General features: G+C 36.0%; 1 protein-coding gene across 8 annotated transcripts in view; it reads right to left on the bottom strand.

Annotated features, from left to right (window-relative positions):
• The window catches only part of MPP7 (membrane palmitoylated protein 7), a 149,242-nt gene that overhangs the window by 7,871 nt on the left and 128,566 nt on the right, over positions 1-12,805 (bottom strand). For all 8 annotated transcript variants that reach the window (XM_019005737.2, XM_019005739.2, XM_019005741.2 and 5 more), the window contains 2 exons: positions 7,941-8,111; positions 1,421-1,501 (listed from right to left, as the gene is read on the bottom strand). In XM_019005737.2, the coding sequence (XP_018861282.1) occupies positions 1,421-1,501; positions 7,941-8,111 (252 nt within the window). The remainder of the gene's footprint in view (positions 1-1,420; positions 1,502-7,940; positions 8,112-12,805) is intronic.

The raw sequence follows: 12,805 nt of genomic DNA, 5'->3' as shown, positions 1-12,805 counted from the left end.
ACCATAAAGGGAAACAAAGCACACTATCCTGATTTATAAAATGTTATGTTCATTAACAGCTCTTGTAGCTATGGTATGTGAAGCACAGTAATAACAAAATGGGGTGTGAACTTTATGTTTTAGTGCTTTTCTTTATCTGGTGATCAAAATAGAATTCTGTTTTCTTTCAGTAGCCTTGTATTATTCACACTTCTTACTTTCCCCCAAGTAGGTATAAGGGTTTTGCTTATAAATGAAACTTATGATTAATGAACCCATTAAAACATCCTATTTCAAACAAGTTGAATACTACAGCATCATGTATTCTCAATCACATATGGATGTACAAAACCTGCTTGCAGAAACACAGTCTTAAATGCCATTTGATGTATCACTCTTCTTCTTAGGCTGACACAATGAGGAACATTTCCAAGACAGGAACCTCAGTTCTCTCTCCAAGTCCTGACTTACTGAATTTCAGGGAGAGGGATTCCTTTACATGTTTGTTTTAACTTATAACCTCAAATTTGGAAGAGAAAAGAGAGAAGGCAGCTTGATGAATACTAGCAACTTTCAGAGAAATATTTTTGGGCAAAAGTACATTGCATATACTTCAATGTGTTAAATATTTTGGGAACATCTAGCTTTTTTGTTGTTGCTTTTAATACCCAGTTGAAGCAAATATATGCAAAAGAAATGACTTGCCAAACTAAATGCATTAATTTTTCTACTTAGCAAATTAATTTATATATATAAACACATCACAGAATATCTGCACTTGCAAAAAGTCTGTGGCAGAATCTCGCAAATTCAGAATGTTGGAGGATCCTTAGAGAAGGTACAAGTAGAAAGCAAACCAAGAAATCAAAGTCTAAAACTGTTGAGTTCTCTGTATTAAAGAAAACCCAGCAAATTATTGTAGAAGTTAATAGAGCACAATGTTACTCAATTTAACAAAATTCACACTACTTGGTCAGAGGGCAAAGAGGGAAAAACATCCCCAAATCAACTCTTCTAAAGGTAATCAAAGGGATTTAATTAATTTATTCACTGGGCTAAACTGATTATCATCCATCTTCATTTTTCAGCCTAACAAATAAAGGCCAGTTTGCTGAATGCAAGCACTGGTAACAGTGCATTTCACTTCTTTACAGCCAAATCCAGGGTGTTCTTCAGCTGAGTTTCATTTAGTAAACCTCACTGACATCAATCATGCTAAACTTGTACTGAAAGTGTACTGCAATGCCTCTGAGCCAAAAAGCTCTATCTGCTTAATCAGTGCTATTGAATACAGAACTGCAGCAGCACTTCTAAAAATTAGAAAAATAATTTGGATGCCACGCATGCATTTAGAGACCCAAATTTGAAAGTACCTTAAAGGTAATACAAAGGCTAATAATGCAAGTATATCATTAGAGAATAGAAGTTCATTTTTACTTACGTGGCACTGTTACCCCGTAGTGCTGGGTATCACTGATTAGCAATTTCCGTTTAAGTTCATTCAGTCCAACCCCTACAGGACCTGAAAGAAAAAAATGGTCCTGTTTCCCAACAGCCAGTTGTCTCTTGTATTCAGATGCAAGTATGCTCCACACATAGCCTATAGCTGTGACATTACTGCCTTTTAGTCAATGATTTGGAAACGCCCATGGTTCCAGCCTCTCCTAGAATATACAGAGCTGACAAATTCAGGGGATGCAGTTGGCAGTTACTCTTTTCCGACTTTATTACTGAGAAAATAAAGTTGTCAGCAAAGCTGACTTTTTTTTCTGCAGCAACTACCCTCAGCTTGCACCCACCTCCATCTCAGCCCTACTACAAACCCCTGCATCCTAACATGCAGCTTTCCCTAACAAAAACTGATCTGATTTGGCTGTTTATTTTGCCAGAATACTGCCAACTTGCAAATTAGAGGACCCCAGATGGCATGTGCAAAGTGCCCCAAAAGCCTCTGCACTCTGTGTGTCAGTACAGCCTCACTCCATCCTGCTGCTGCATCCCTTGCCTGCAGCAGATGCCCCTGGGGACAATTGTTTCCACCTTCTCATGCCCTGGGAACACTGCTCCTTCCAGCCCCTGCTGCAGGCAGGAACACTGCCCAGCTCCTGGCTGCCTGTAGCTGTCACCATCCACCTTTCGACAGCATGAGGGTGGCATTGCATGAAGAAAGGAAGGAAGGGCAGCATTTGCCAGGTCACAACCCACTTGGGATGTTTGGATTTCTTTCTTTCTTGTTGATTTTCTTTTAAACTGTGCTTGTCTCCCGCCTGCTGTCTGAACGGGTCCAAAACAAATGTTTCCTTCTTCATGTGACTGCCAAAGAGAGACCACTCTTGGAAAGAGGATGGCAGGAAGAAACAAAGACTGCATGGAATTTTTTGACCCGTCTCCTCCACCTCCACTTGAGTAGTGCTGTACTAGAAGCTACTAAGACATTCCTCTTGGCTTTCAAGTTGTCCCTAATTCTTAGCTGTTTGCCAGTGATGCCTTAGGTCTCTGTGAGGGCACTCTGTCCTGTGAGGTCTCAAAGGCTCCACAGGCACTTGCTGCCTGTCCCCAGGAGCCCTTCATGCAGAGTTCCAGCCTTGTCTGCCCACTTCGGTGACAGGGCCATGGTGCTGTGTGTGAAGGGAGCTCAGCTCTGCATGTTCTTATGTTTCTGACAGTGGAGAGCATTCATTTCTACAAAGCCAAGTCAACAGCAGAAGGCAAAGGAGAATGACTCATTGGAACCATATCCCAAACAATGCAAATATAATACCTGTGGTTTTAAGGAAAATTCTTGCACATCTAGTAAAAGTGACACATTTATATATGCAGTGCTTCTTAACAAAGAAATTTTAAACACTGTAAAAAGAACACCTAATAAACATTTCAATTAAATAGTGTCGTAACCACTACTTACTAGTCAGAGTCCAAAAACAGACTGATGCTTCAGTGCCTTCAGGTGCCTATCTGTAAAAATGATCATACACCCTGTCTGGAGTTGAAACACATGATGAAAAGCAAGTGCTTGCTACTTTGCTGCTACCCCCAGACTATGGTCCTGCTGTAAAATCATAGGAGTTTCTACATTTAAAGTTTCTAGGTGTTCACATCAGTTAAACACACAACTACATTTCAAGTTCCATCTCTGACCTTCCTGTAAATTAATCTATCAGTATGTATAAATGTATATTTAATATGGTGTACAGCAGCCTCTACTGGTGCATGTCTGCAGAGGACACCAATGTGTTATGTAGATAATGGCATTACTTTTGTTATAATTTAATTTTTTTTTCCTTTTTATAATAGTTTAGCTATTTAAGGCAAATATGGACTTTTATAGGAAAAGTAATTACAACTCTTAATATAGCCTAGCAAAGTAAATCAAACCAAATGGAATTCAGTTTTTAAAAATCACTCTATTACTTTTAAGCAAAAAAATCCTTCCCATCAAATCCACACAAATATTATTTCCTTACTCTACATGATGTCAAATCAACAGTATGCTTTAAGCTTTATTCATATATATGAAGAATTCAGGCTTCACTTCCTACAACACGTGCTTTGGAAACTTAGCTTAACTCTGTTTCCAGACCACAACTTCACTAGTACTCTCTCCCTTTCCAGATTAACATTTAAAAATAATCTTTAAATTGGACTACTGAAAAGTGTAGATTCTTCTTTCGCAGTGCTGTCTTCACAGAGTTGTCATAACTGTAGCATATGGACATTGAAGGCTGATTCCAGCTCAGCAAAGCCATCCATTATGCAGATTTTTATACTGTCTCTCCCAAGTGTAATACTGTTCCCTTCTAAGTATTATTTTCATTTTGATGCAGCAGAGAATGATGTTAGTTTTTAATAGTTATGAATCTGAACACCATTTGAACTCAGAAAGAGAATAAAGTGTCAGGTTTTAAAAGGATAATCCTGATTCTTATAGTCAAATATAAGGCATGCAGGATCCATGTCTGTAGTGTAGTTTTGGTTTACTATAAATCACTCCAGGCAGCAATATTTACAGTTATGCTGACTGATAGAGATACTTTGCTTACTTTTTAAAAGGAACATTTGTGCTGCTTGCTGTTGCATGTTAAGTCATGTTAGTGATCAAATCCTGCACAAGTGGACTGCAGTGCCTACCTCATTTTATTGAGAGACATCTGCAGAATTAAACTAGCAATCACTAAAACTTGCATAAAATTTTGTACCACTTAGACATGTCTGAAGAAAAACTGAAAAAACTGTAAGTTTAGGTCTTGGGAGGGTTAAGCCAACCAGCCATTCTTCACCCATAGACACATAGTGAGCCCTTAGTAGTCTTTTGAAAAGAAAAGGAAAGTGATCTTTCAGAAAAGATTTTGTGAGTTAGATGACAATATCCCTGCTGGGATCACAAGAACCCAGCAGGAGCCATGCCTTGAGAGAGGCACTGTGGCTCAGTTTCTAGTACACTATAATGCAATGCCTGCACATGCATGTCTGATTGCAGCTCAGTGTGGTAAGAAAGGAGAGCCTCATTATTTTGTGTCTCAGTACATTTTAACAAGCAGTGGAAGCATACTGTGAGATCTGCTGTTCACCAAAGTAGGATCAGTGAGTTCATACTGGTGTTGTCATGGCAAGGCTAGGCTCTATGTTACATTCTATGTATTTGTTCCTGAACCTTGCTGACCTTCCCATGCCTTCAATCAGGAAGTTTTAATGAAGATAGTAATTAGAGGTCTCTTTCTTCATTGTCTAGTTAGTTTACTAGAACTAGCATGGCCATAGTAGGCCACTTTCCTGCACTATTGCTGTAGATCAATTAAATCTCTGCAAGATACTATGGAACATGTTAAAGCTAAGTCAATTAAAAGGGTCTTCCATTTCATCCTCTGCTCTGAAATAGATTTGGCCTCATCATAACTCCTCCACGATAAAACCAGAGGAGATGGATTTAAAAAAAAAAAAAAATCAAGAGCAATACAACAAATAGAGAGGTTTCCAGTCCCAGATTCCTGTTCTTTGCAGTAGCAACCAGAAGCACGTCTTTGTGGGAAGTACTGACAGCCTCATTCAGAGACAGAGCCTTTTCTGATCATGTCAGACACCAGTAACAACTTCTCCTTTATGGTTACACGCCTCTGGTCTTTGCTTCCAACACTGACCACGCTGGACAGAGGCATTACCATGGGTGACCACAGCACCTGAAAGGCTCTGCACACCTCCAGTGATCACACTGCATGCCCAGAACAGTGTGTGTTCTGGGGGCAAGTCCTTACCGTTTGTTACTGACAACTTAGCTTTATTCTACCCCTCCAGAAAACTCTGACTTAGCTGAAACTATGCCAGATAAAGTTACTGCATGTGGCACATTCATTCTAACTCTAAGGAAATAAAATTTATGCTACTCCGGCTCTGAAAATTAACTACAGCAGAAGAATTTGTGAGACTTTTCCCTCATTAATATAAATGAAAATTCTAAATAATACATGTCATATTAAAATATTCTACCTTTGCCTGATAGGGCTGTGAGGTATGTAGCACTTAGGATGCAAACAATATTTGTGATCAAAGACTTTAAAGATTTCTTGTCAGTTTGGGAACAGTAAGTTACTAGAAGCAGACTGATGATAAAATATTGGATAATTTTGTTTTTAGCAGATGCATCAGAATTCTGATAATTAAAAGCACACAAAAATGTCTGTATCATTGCTGCTTCAGATGATGTTATTTTAGCCCCAGGAATTTGCAGGGCTTTATTAATGAACTGACATTTGCAGACAAGGTAAAATCTTTGCAAACTGGTACATTGAGCTAAACCTGAGAGTAGTGTGTATCACACAACAGGGCACTGAAATTACTGTGTGTGCAATGCGTGTTCTTTGAATTAGACTAGACCAACTCAAAATGAAGTGAAATTTGTGCTGAAGTTGTCAAACTCCCTCCCCCTAAAAGAAAGGCAAACCCAAACCTAAATGTCCCCTTTTAAACAATAAATTACATATTTAGACCTAGCATAACACAACAGACATCTAGTGCCTCCACCAATTACAGCTATAAATTAATTACATGTCGCTTTCTTTCCTGGTACTACTATACAAATTATATTTGATGTATTATATGGAACACTGCTACTGGCTCACAAAAAGGTTTTAAAATGTGTTTGCTTCTACTACACTTGTATTGCTTAGCTCTGCTAGTTTTTCCACATTTTGCCCAAGACATTTTTATGGTATTGGCCAGACTTAAGCTGCTCTTAATATCCAGAGAAAAAACATTAAAATTACTGAAGTCCGCAATAAATTTATGAATTGCTTTTGTTACTGAAAAAGCACTCTTTCTTCATTTGATTTATTACAATAAAAATCAAATGGAATCTCTAGGCATTCCTTAGATCAGACATATGCAATTTGTTATAAAAAGTCTACTTATCACACTTTTGCACTACACTCTGTTGATGTAACTGTAAAATCAACTCAACCATGTCATTACATGTTGTATATAACCCACAATCTCACAGTGATCACACTAGTAGGTGGCTGATTTTTAGTGCTGGAGACTGACAAAACTGTTTATTAAAAACTCAATTTAATGTTCCTTTGGATATGAGCAATATAAAAACACAGCTACTCAACAGTTCCTAACAGTCCCTGACAGAGGGTCATATTTCTCTGCTCTGCTGCTTTCAGAACGGAGGAAATTTTACTAATGAAGCATTAGCCTATGTGTTACTGCCAAGGAAACAATAATCAATGAGACATTACTCACTCGTAGTGATGGTTACTCATTGCTCATTGGTACTCCAACTGTTACCTTTGAAAAGCTTAAGATAATGTACTTTAAGATAATGTACTCTCTTTCTGGGAGACTGAAGCAATGCATTTTGATTATATAGTAAATGCTTTAAGGAAGCCTTGGCAGTGACAGATTCCAGAAGAACAGAAAGCTGACTAAGGATAATATGTTGAGTCTTCTGCAGCTATGCTTACATTCATCCATGGCCTACAGAGCTCCATCTTGCATCCACCTTTATTAGTACTTGGACATTAAGTTTTAATAACGCAGTAGGTGGTTTTGTTCCTTTCCACTTTTACTGTCTGTCTTCATTGATCTCAGATATTTATCATGGATTTTTTTTTTTTTCTTTTTTCCCACATACATATATTGATTGATCTCTAAGTGTGGAATATCAACATAATTCTTTTGACTTTTAGTACAGCTTGACTGCCATGTTCAGACTTGTGAGCATGATAACTGTATTTTAATGTCATCTTCCCTTGGTTTAGGAAAGCTTTAAACACAATCTCCTAGAGCAGACTGTCTAGACTGTCAGAATTCAGTGAAACTTGATGAGGACAAAGCTCTGCATTACAGGCTGGGGACTGACTGGCTGGATGACAAGGACCTTGTGGTTCAGGTGGGCAGAACTAAGCATGATTCCCCAGCCCTTGATAGCAGCAATGAAGGGTAACAGGAGACTGAGCTGTATTAGCAAGAGCCTGGCCCATAGATAGAGGGACTGATTTTTCCTCTTCACTGAGCACTTGCCAGTCTCTTGTGAGGAATACTCTGTCCACAATAAGCCCTGCACTAAAATACTGTTGATAAACTGGATCAAAGAGAACAGAGGGTTTTGAAAATGGTCAGGAGCTGAACCATATGACCTCTCCGAGAGACTGAGGGAATTGGGCTTGCCTAGGCTGAGGAAGAGATGTCTTCAGGGGGACCCACCAGCACCCTCCTGACACTGAAAAGATGGACATCTCTTTGCTGAGGTGTGAGGTAAGACAGAGAAGACATGATGGGAAGACAGGTTCACAAAGTTGCTGCCATCAGCAACCTGTTTGCCACCTGGTGTTAATCTCGCTCAGTGGGAGGCTGGACCAGGTGAACTCCTGAGATCCCTTCCAATCTAAATTACTTTCTAGTAAGCATTGTGCTAATCAGCAGATCTCTGTTTTACCAGGTCAAAAATAAAGAAAACAACTTACCAACCAAAACAACAAGCCTATATTTGTCACTAGGTTGTCGTCTATATTTTGCGACTTCTTCATAGGTTGGTATATCTGCTGTATCATACTGATCGCTCTTCTTGCACTCATACATGGACTTGTTTGTTTTTTTATCTTTTCTGCTAAGACGAAAGCTTCTTCTAAAACCAGCTGCAGTAAGAAGAGGGTTTTTTCAAAGTAAGAAAATAAGTCTTCTTAAAACATTCGAAAACAGTCTCTTCCAAACATTCAAGGATTGGAGCATGGAATAAAAAGTGTTTAATAAGTATAATAATATGTATATATTATTATAATATATAATAATATGTTTAATAAGCCAGGTCATTACAATGACATTTCCCATGTTTTTAAACTATATCAGGTACCTATTTAAATTGCAAAATTAAGATTATTAATAAAAATATAACCTTTGCAACAACAAACTGTAAAATATAATTGCAATAACAATAAAATAATTGTTAATATATTTAGATTATTTAGACAATTTGAATATCTTATAAATTGATATATATACACAAAGAAATAAATGAAAGCTGGAGTCTCATACCACCTCTAATGCATGTCAATTAAATCATCACGGCACACAGACATCAAATACAACATAGAATAGAAATACATCTAGTGGTTGAAAAGGTTAATGCGAATTAATTCCTTGAACAATTCTGTTGTCCTTAGCTCCATGCTGATAAGATATTTTAAAAGTGCATTAAACCTCTCCTAAGTATGTTTAAGTCAATCCAAGCACTCATGCTTAAATTACAAAATACTAGAAACATCTTAGACAATACAGTACCCATATTATGAAATTAAAAGTTAATATTGTTATTAAATCTATATTTATAATTGCATATATTATGTGTGATACCTATTGTGCCTTCAAGAGAAGAATTGAAATTTCACATAGCTTTTAAGCACTCTCAAAGGAGAAAATCATAGGCATTTTCAAGCAGAATAGCACAAAAAGTCCGTTTTATACTACATGTTAAAAACTAATTTATTCCTCTGGTAATGATTACCTTAGAGTTTTTCAAATAAATCCTTTATATTGCATTAGATTAAATTTTACTGGTATCTCTACAACACCACTTTTTTCTATAAGGAAGTGTAAGAAAGATTGCAAAGACTGCAAAGCTGATTTCACTATCTGGTGGTAGTAGAGTAAAACACAAGCTATACTTTAAATACTGGAAAAGTTGTTGGTTTTTTTTCCCCAGAACACTTCATAGGACAGTAAATGTGTAAATTTTGGTAACCCCAGATTTTCAGCAACATGTTTCATATTCTTATAATCACAGTTATGTTTAGGTGTTTGGGAAGTAATCATATTACAATTTCTTCTTCAAAGGTAATATCATGCAAGTTCAAGATTCAGTTCTTAAAATATTTTGCACCAGATCTGAAGAGAAATACCACAAGGTTTAGTTATAGGCTTAGCATTTTGCACATATACAGTTTAACTGAGCATAAATCATCACAGAACCTGGACCACAGAGGATGTTAACCAAGTTATTTAATTGATGTGAGCCCCTATACCTCTGGGAATCTACAACACAAGCATACACACAGAAGATGAAGAAAAATTTCTTTTGAGAATACCATGATGTCAACCCATTTATATTCAAAATATGAATACGTAAACTGAAAATATATGACAAAGGAGAAGAGCTAGCATCCACGGAAAGGGCAGATGATATTTTTAAGATGTACAGAATCGTCTAGACTAAATAGGAGATGGGCTGGCATAGAAAAAAGATCAAAATATGAGATATGAAAACATAATGAAAGAGACAGGGTTACATTATTTTGTTATTTAAATAACACTAACATTGAAGTGAGTTCAGTGAGAAACAGAAATGTTCTAGTGGAGAGCTTACACACCCACAATAGGGCCTGGGAGATTTTGCTGGCCCTATGGTGAAGTCCATCATGACACAAGGATGTTCTCTTGATCAGAACTATGCCTAAGTGTATAGACAGCTATATAAAGAAAAGTTAAAAGTAGCTTTACTAATACAGACTACAGACTTACAAGTTTCCTGAGGCTTCATTTAAAATGCTCCTGATTAAAATAAAACCAAAAACAACATAAAATTTTGCCCCAAACCCTGAAATTTATTCTGTTTGTTGCATTTTTTTTCCTTTCTAATCACTTTATGGAAAAACAAAAAAATATAGAGAAAAAAATAAAGAAAAATTCTTCACTGTTGACTACTAAATGGTTTACAAAATTAAGAGCTTTGTTACAAGACCAGGAATCCATGTATCTGGAAAAGGTAAAAAGTAAAGATAATAATCAAACGAAGCTACATCAATGGTCCCCATTGCAGTTTGGTGTTAACCTTACAATTAACAGCAGCTCCATGCCCCCTGATCAGCTGTCTCAAAATGCCATTAGAACAGCTTCTCAACCTACACTTAAATGCTGAACAGTGCAATCTTTAGGAAAAATATTTTTTCTGCAAAATCTTCCTATCAATTCAATCCCCACTTTTAGGTTTTGGTAAGAACATTTGTAACTTCTTTTCTCCAACCAACTTATTCAGATCTCATTAGCAAACTATCAGGAGGTCAATTATTTAAGAATTTTCATTTCTTTAACTCCTTGAAAAAGGAGAAAATATTTCTGCTCTGTCTTCAGGCTGATTTGTCCCTTGTCACATTTACAGGCTCCACAGAAAGCATAACAAAGACTCAAGTGATATGATTCCACTGCTAACATGTGTTTCCTTGAAAAAAGAATTGATATTCCTGACACTGAAAACTATTACTATTTTCATTGGTAAAATGAAAATAGTAATATTGTCCTGTATATTAAGAAAGCTCAACAAGAAGTTCCACCAGAACTTAGACATTACAGAAAATAAAATATATTAATTAAAAAGAACAAACCTGAGTAAAGATAAAAACCAGAGCAAGCCTGACTTCTCTGCAGTGTGCTGGCGAAGATGCTTTGTTACACTACTGACTATTAAGTTTGTGATATGTGGTTTGCTTCACCAATTCATGACTATTGTCAATTTGAAAGTTTTTTAAACCATTCCTCAAAGTCCATCTGAAAAGCCACTTACAGAATCTCAAGAAGGTTTACTTTAGCATTCAAAGGTAAACATACAGTTCCGGGAGTTTGTTTCAAATATATCCAACACTTTTATGATACTGCTGCTGCATTCCTGAAAGCATCTTCATTCTTCATCACTCATCATCTGCCATTATATGTCCTCATATATATGGCTTAACTTCACTGTGACCTAGATGCTGTTTTACAGAAATGCTAATAAATATTTTCTATTGAATGTCTGCATTTCTAATTGCATTTTATATTGGGAACTGGCTGTGCAAAAATACTAAGCTAACTGAAAGAATATTGTACATTTAAGGAATAAAAACATTTATGAAAAGGCAAAAGATATTCTACTAATGTTTGCATATTTTATCGTTTTGAAAACATGAAAATCAAACTTCATATATATAAATTACCAATAGAGTATCATTAAAAATATAGTGATGATTGCTACAGAGAACCAAACCCAATACTAATATGCAATAGAAAAGATTTCTGTAAAATTATTTAGGTTAAAAGTAAATTTCTATAAAGAACAAAAGAAAAATGTATTGTTTGCCTAGAATATTTGATTATATAAACCTTGATGAATATGAAAGGAGGTGCAGACTATACTGTCTGTGGAATATAGGTATCAGCAGAGATTAACCTTAGTTGCCAAGTATGCAGACTGTAAAATAAAAGGGGGAAATTCTGTCATTAAAGCAACATAATCTCCTGAACTGAGAAGCTTGCACCAGCTTACTGGTTACAGCTGCACCACTAGAAGCTTACTGAACATGCAAACCCATAAACTACTGCTGGAATGTAACAGATTTGGAGAAATAAGAGCAGGCTCTGGGAAGAAAATATTAAGAACAAATGTTCTCAAACTACTGATGTCTTCAAAACTTATACTTCTCAATATGAAATAAAAATAAAAAAATCATTACTAATGAACTCAATTAACACCCAACAATCAAAGAGGAATCACTTAGATCTCTAAGAATGAAAAAAAAACACCTAGCAGAAAAGTTTGATTATTCTTTTAACCATTAGCAGTGTAATTTAATCATCTCAGAACATCCTTACACAGAGAAATCCACTGGGGCCTCACACAGAAATCCAAACTGAAAACAGGCACTGCCTGCCTTGCAGTGTTTTAAAAGGATGAAGATGTAAATAGCTGTGCTCATTTATATTTAATGACATAATTCTGAAGAAGTAGATTGCAACTATGTTGTGTAAATTTCAGTCCAAATATACTAATAAAACCAGAAAGTTAATTTCTCAAATTCAGATGGACTACATTAACAGGAAATAATAAAATATAAATTCATGCATGCTTCATAAATTCACAAGTAAGACTCCAGAATGCTATAAAGCACTTACATGGGCTTTTGTTAATTTTCATTCATAAAATAAGTGCTTAAGTACATGTTTAAATTATATATGTTTTCCACAGAATTTAATTTCATCTTAGAATAAACAACTTATATTTAAATGTAAATGCATTTAAAACCACCCTTTGTGTTCATATTACTGGTAAAAAGTAAGTTTGGTACCATGGTCATTATCTATGTTTGTATGAACATAGTATTTTTACTAGATATTTATGGATATCATTTTCCCCCCAGAAAAATTGTTTGTTTTTTTTTTTTTACACTGGCTCATATACTGAGGATTTCTATTGTTTTACAGGAACTACACAAACACAGAGCAGACTTCTTACTCTGTTTGCTTCTGGACTCATTCCCAGCTTGCACATTTAGACGGGGTTAATAAAAATTTAGATTATGTCTGG

The sequence above is a fragment of the Parus major genome, chromosome 2 (assembly GCF_001522545.3).
Source record: "Parus major isolate Abel chromosome 2, Parus_major1.1, whole genome shotgun sequence".
NCBI lineage: Eukaryota > Metazoa > Chordata > Aves > Passeriformes > Paridae > Parus > Parus major.
This window is presented reverse-complemented; position numbering and strand designations above follow the sequence as displayed.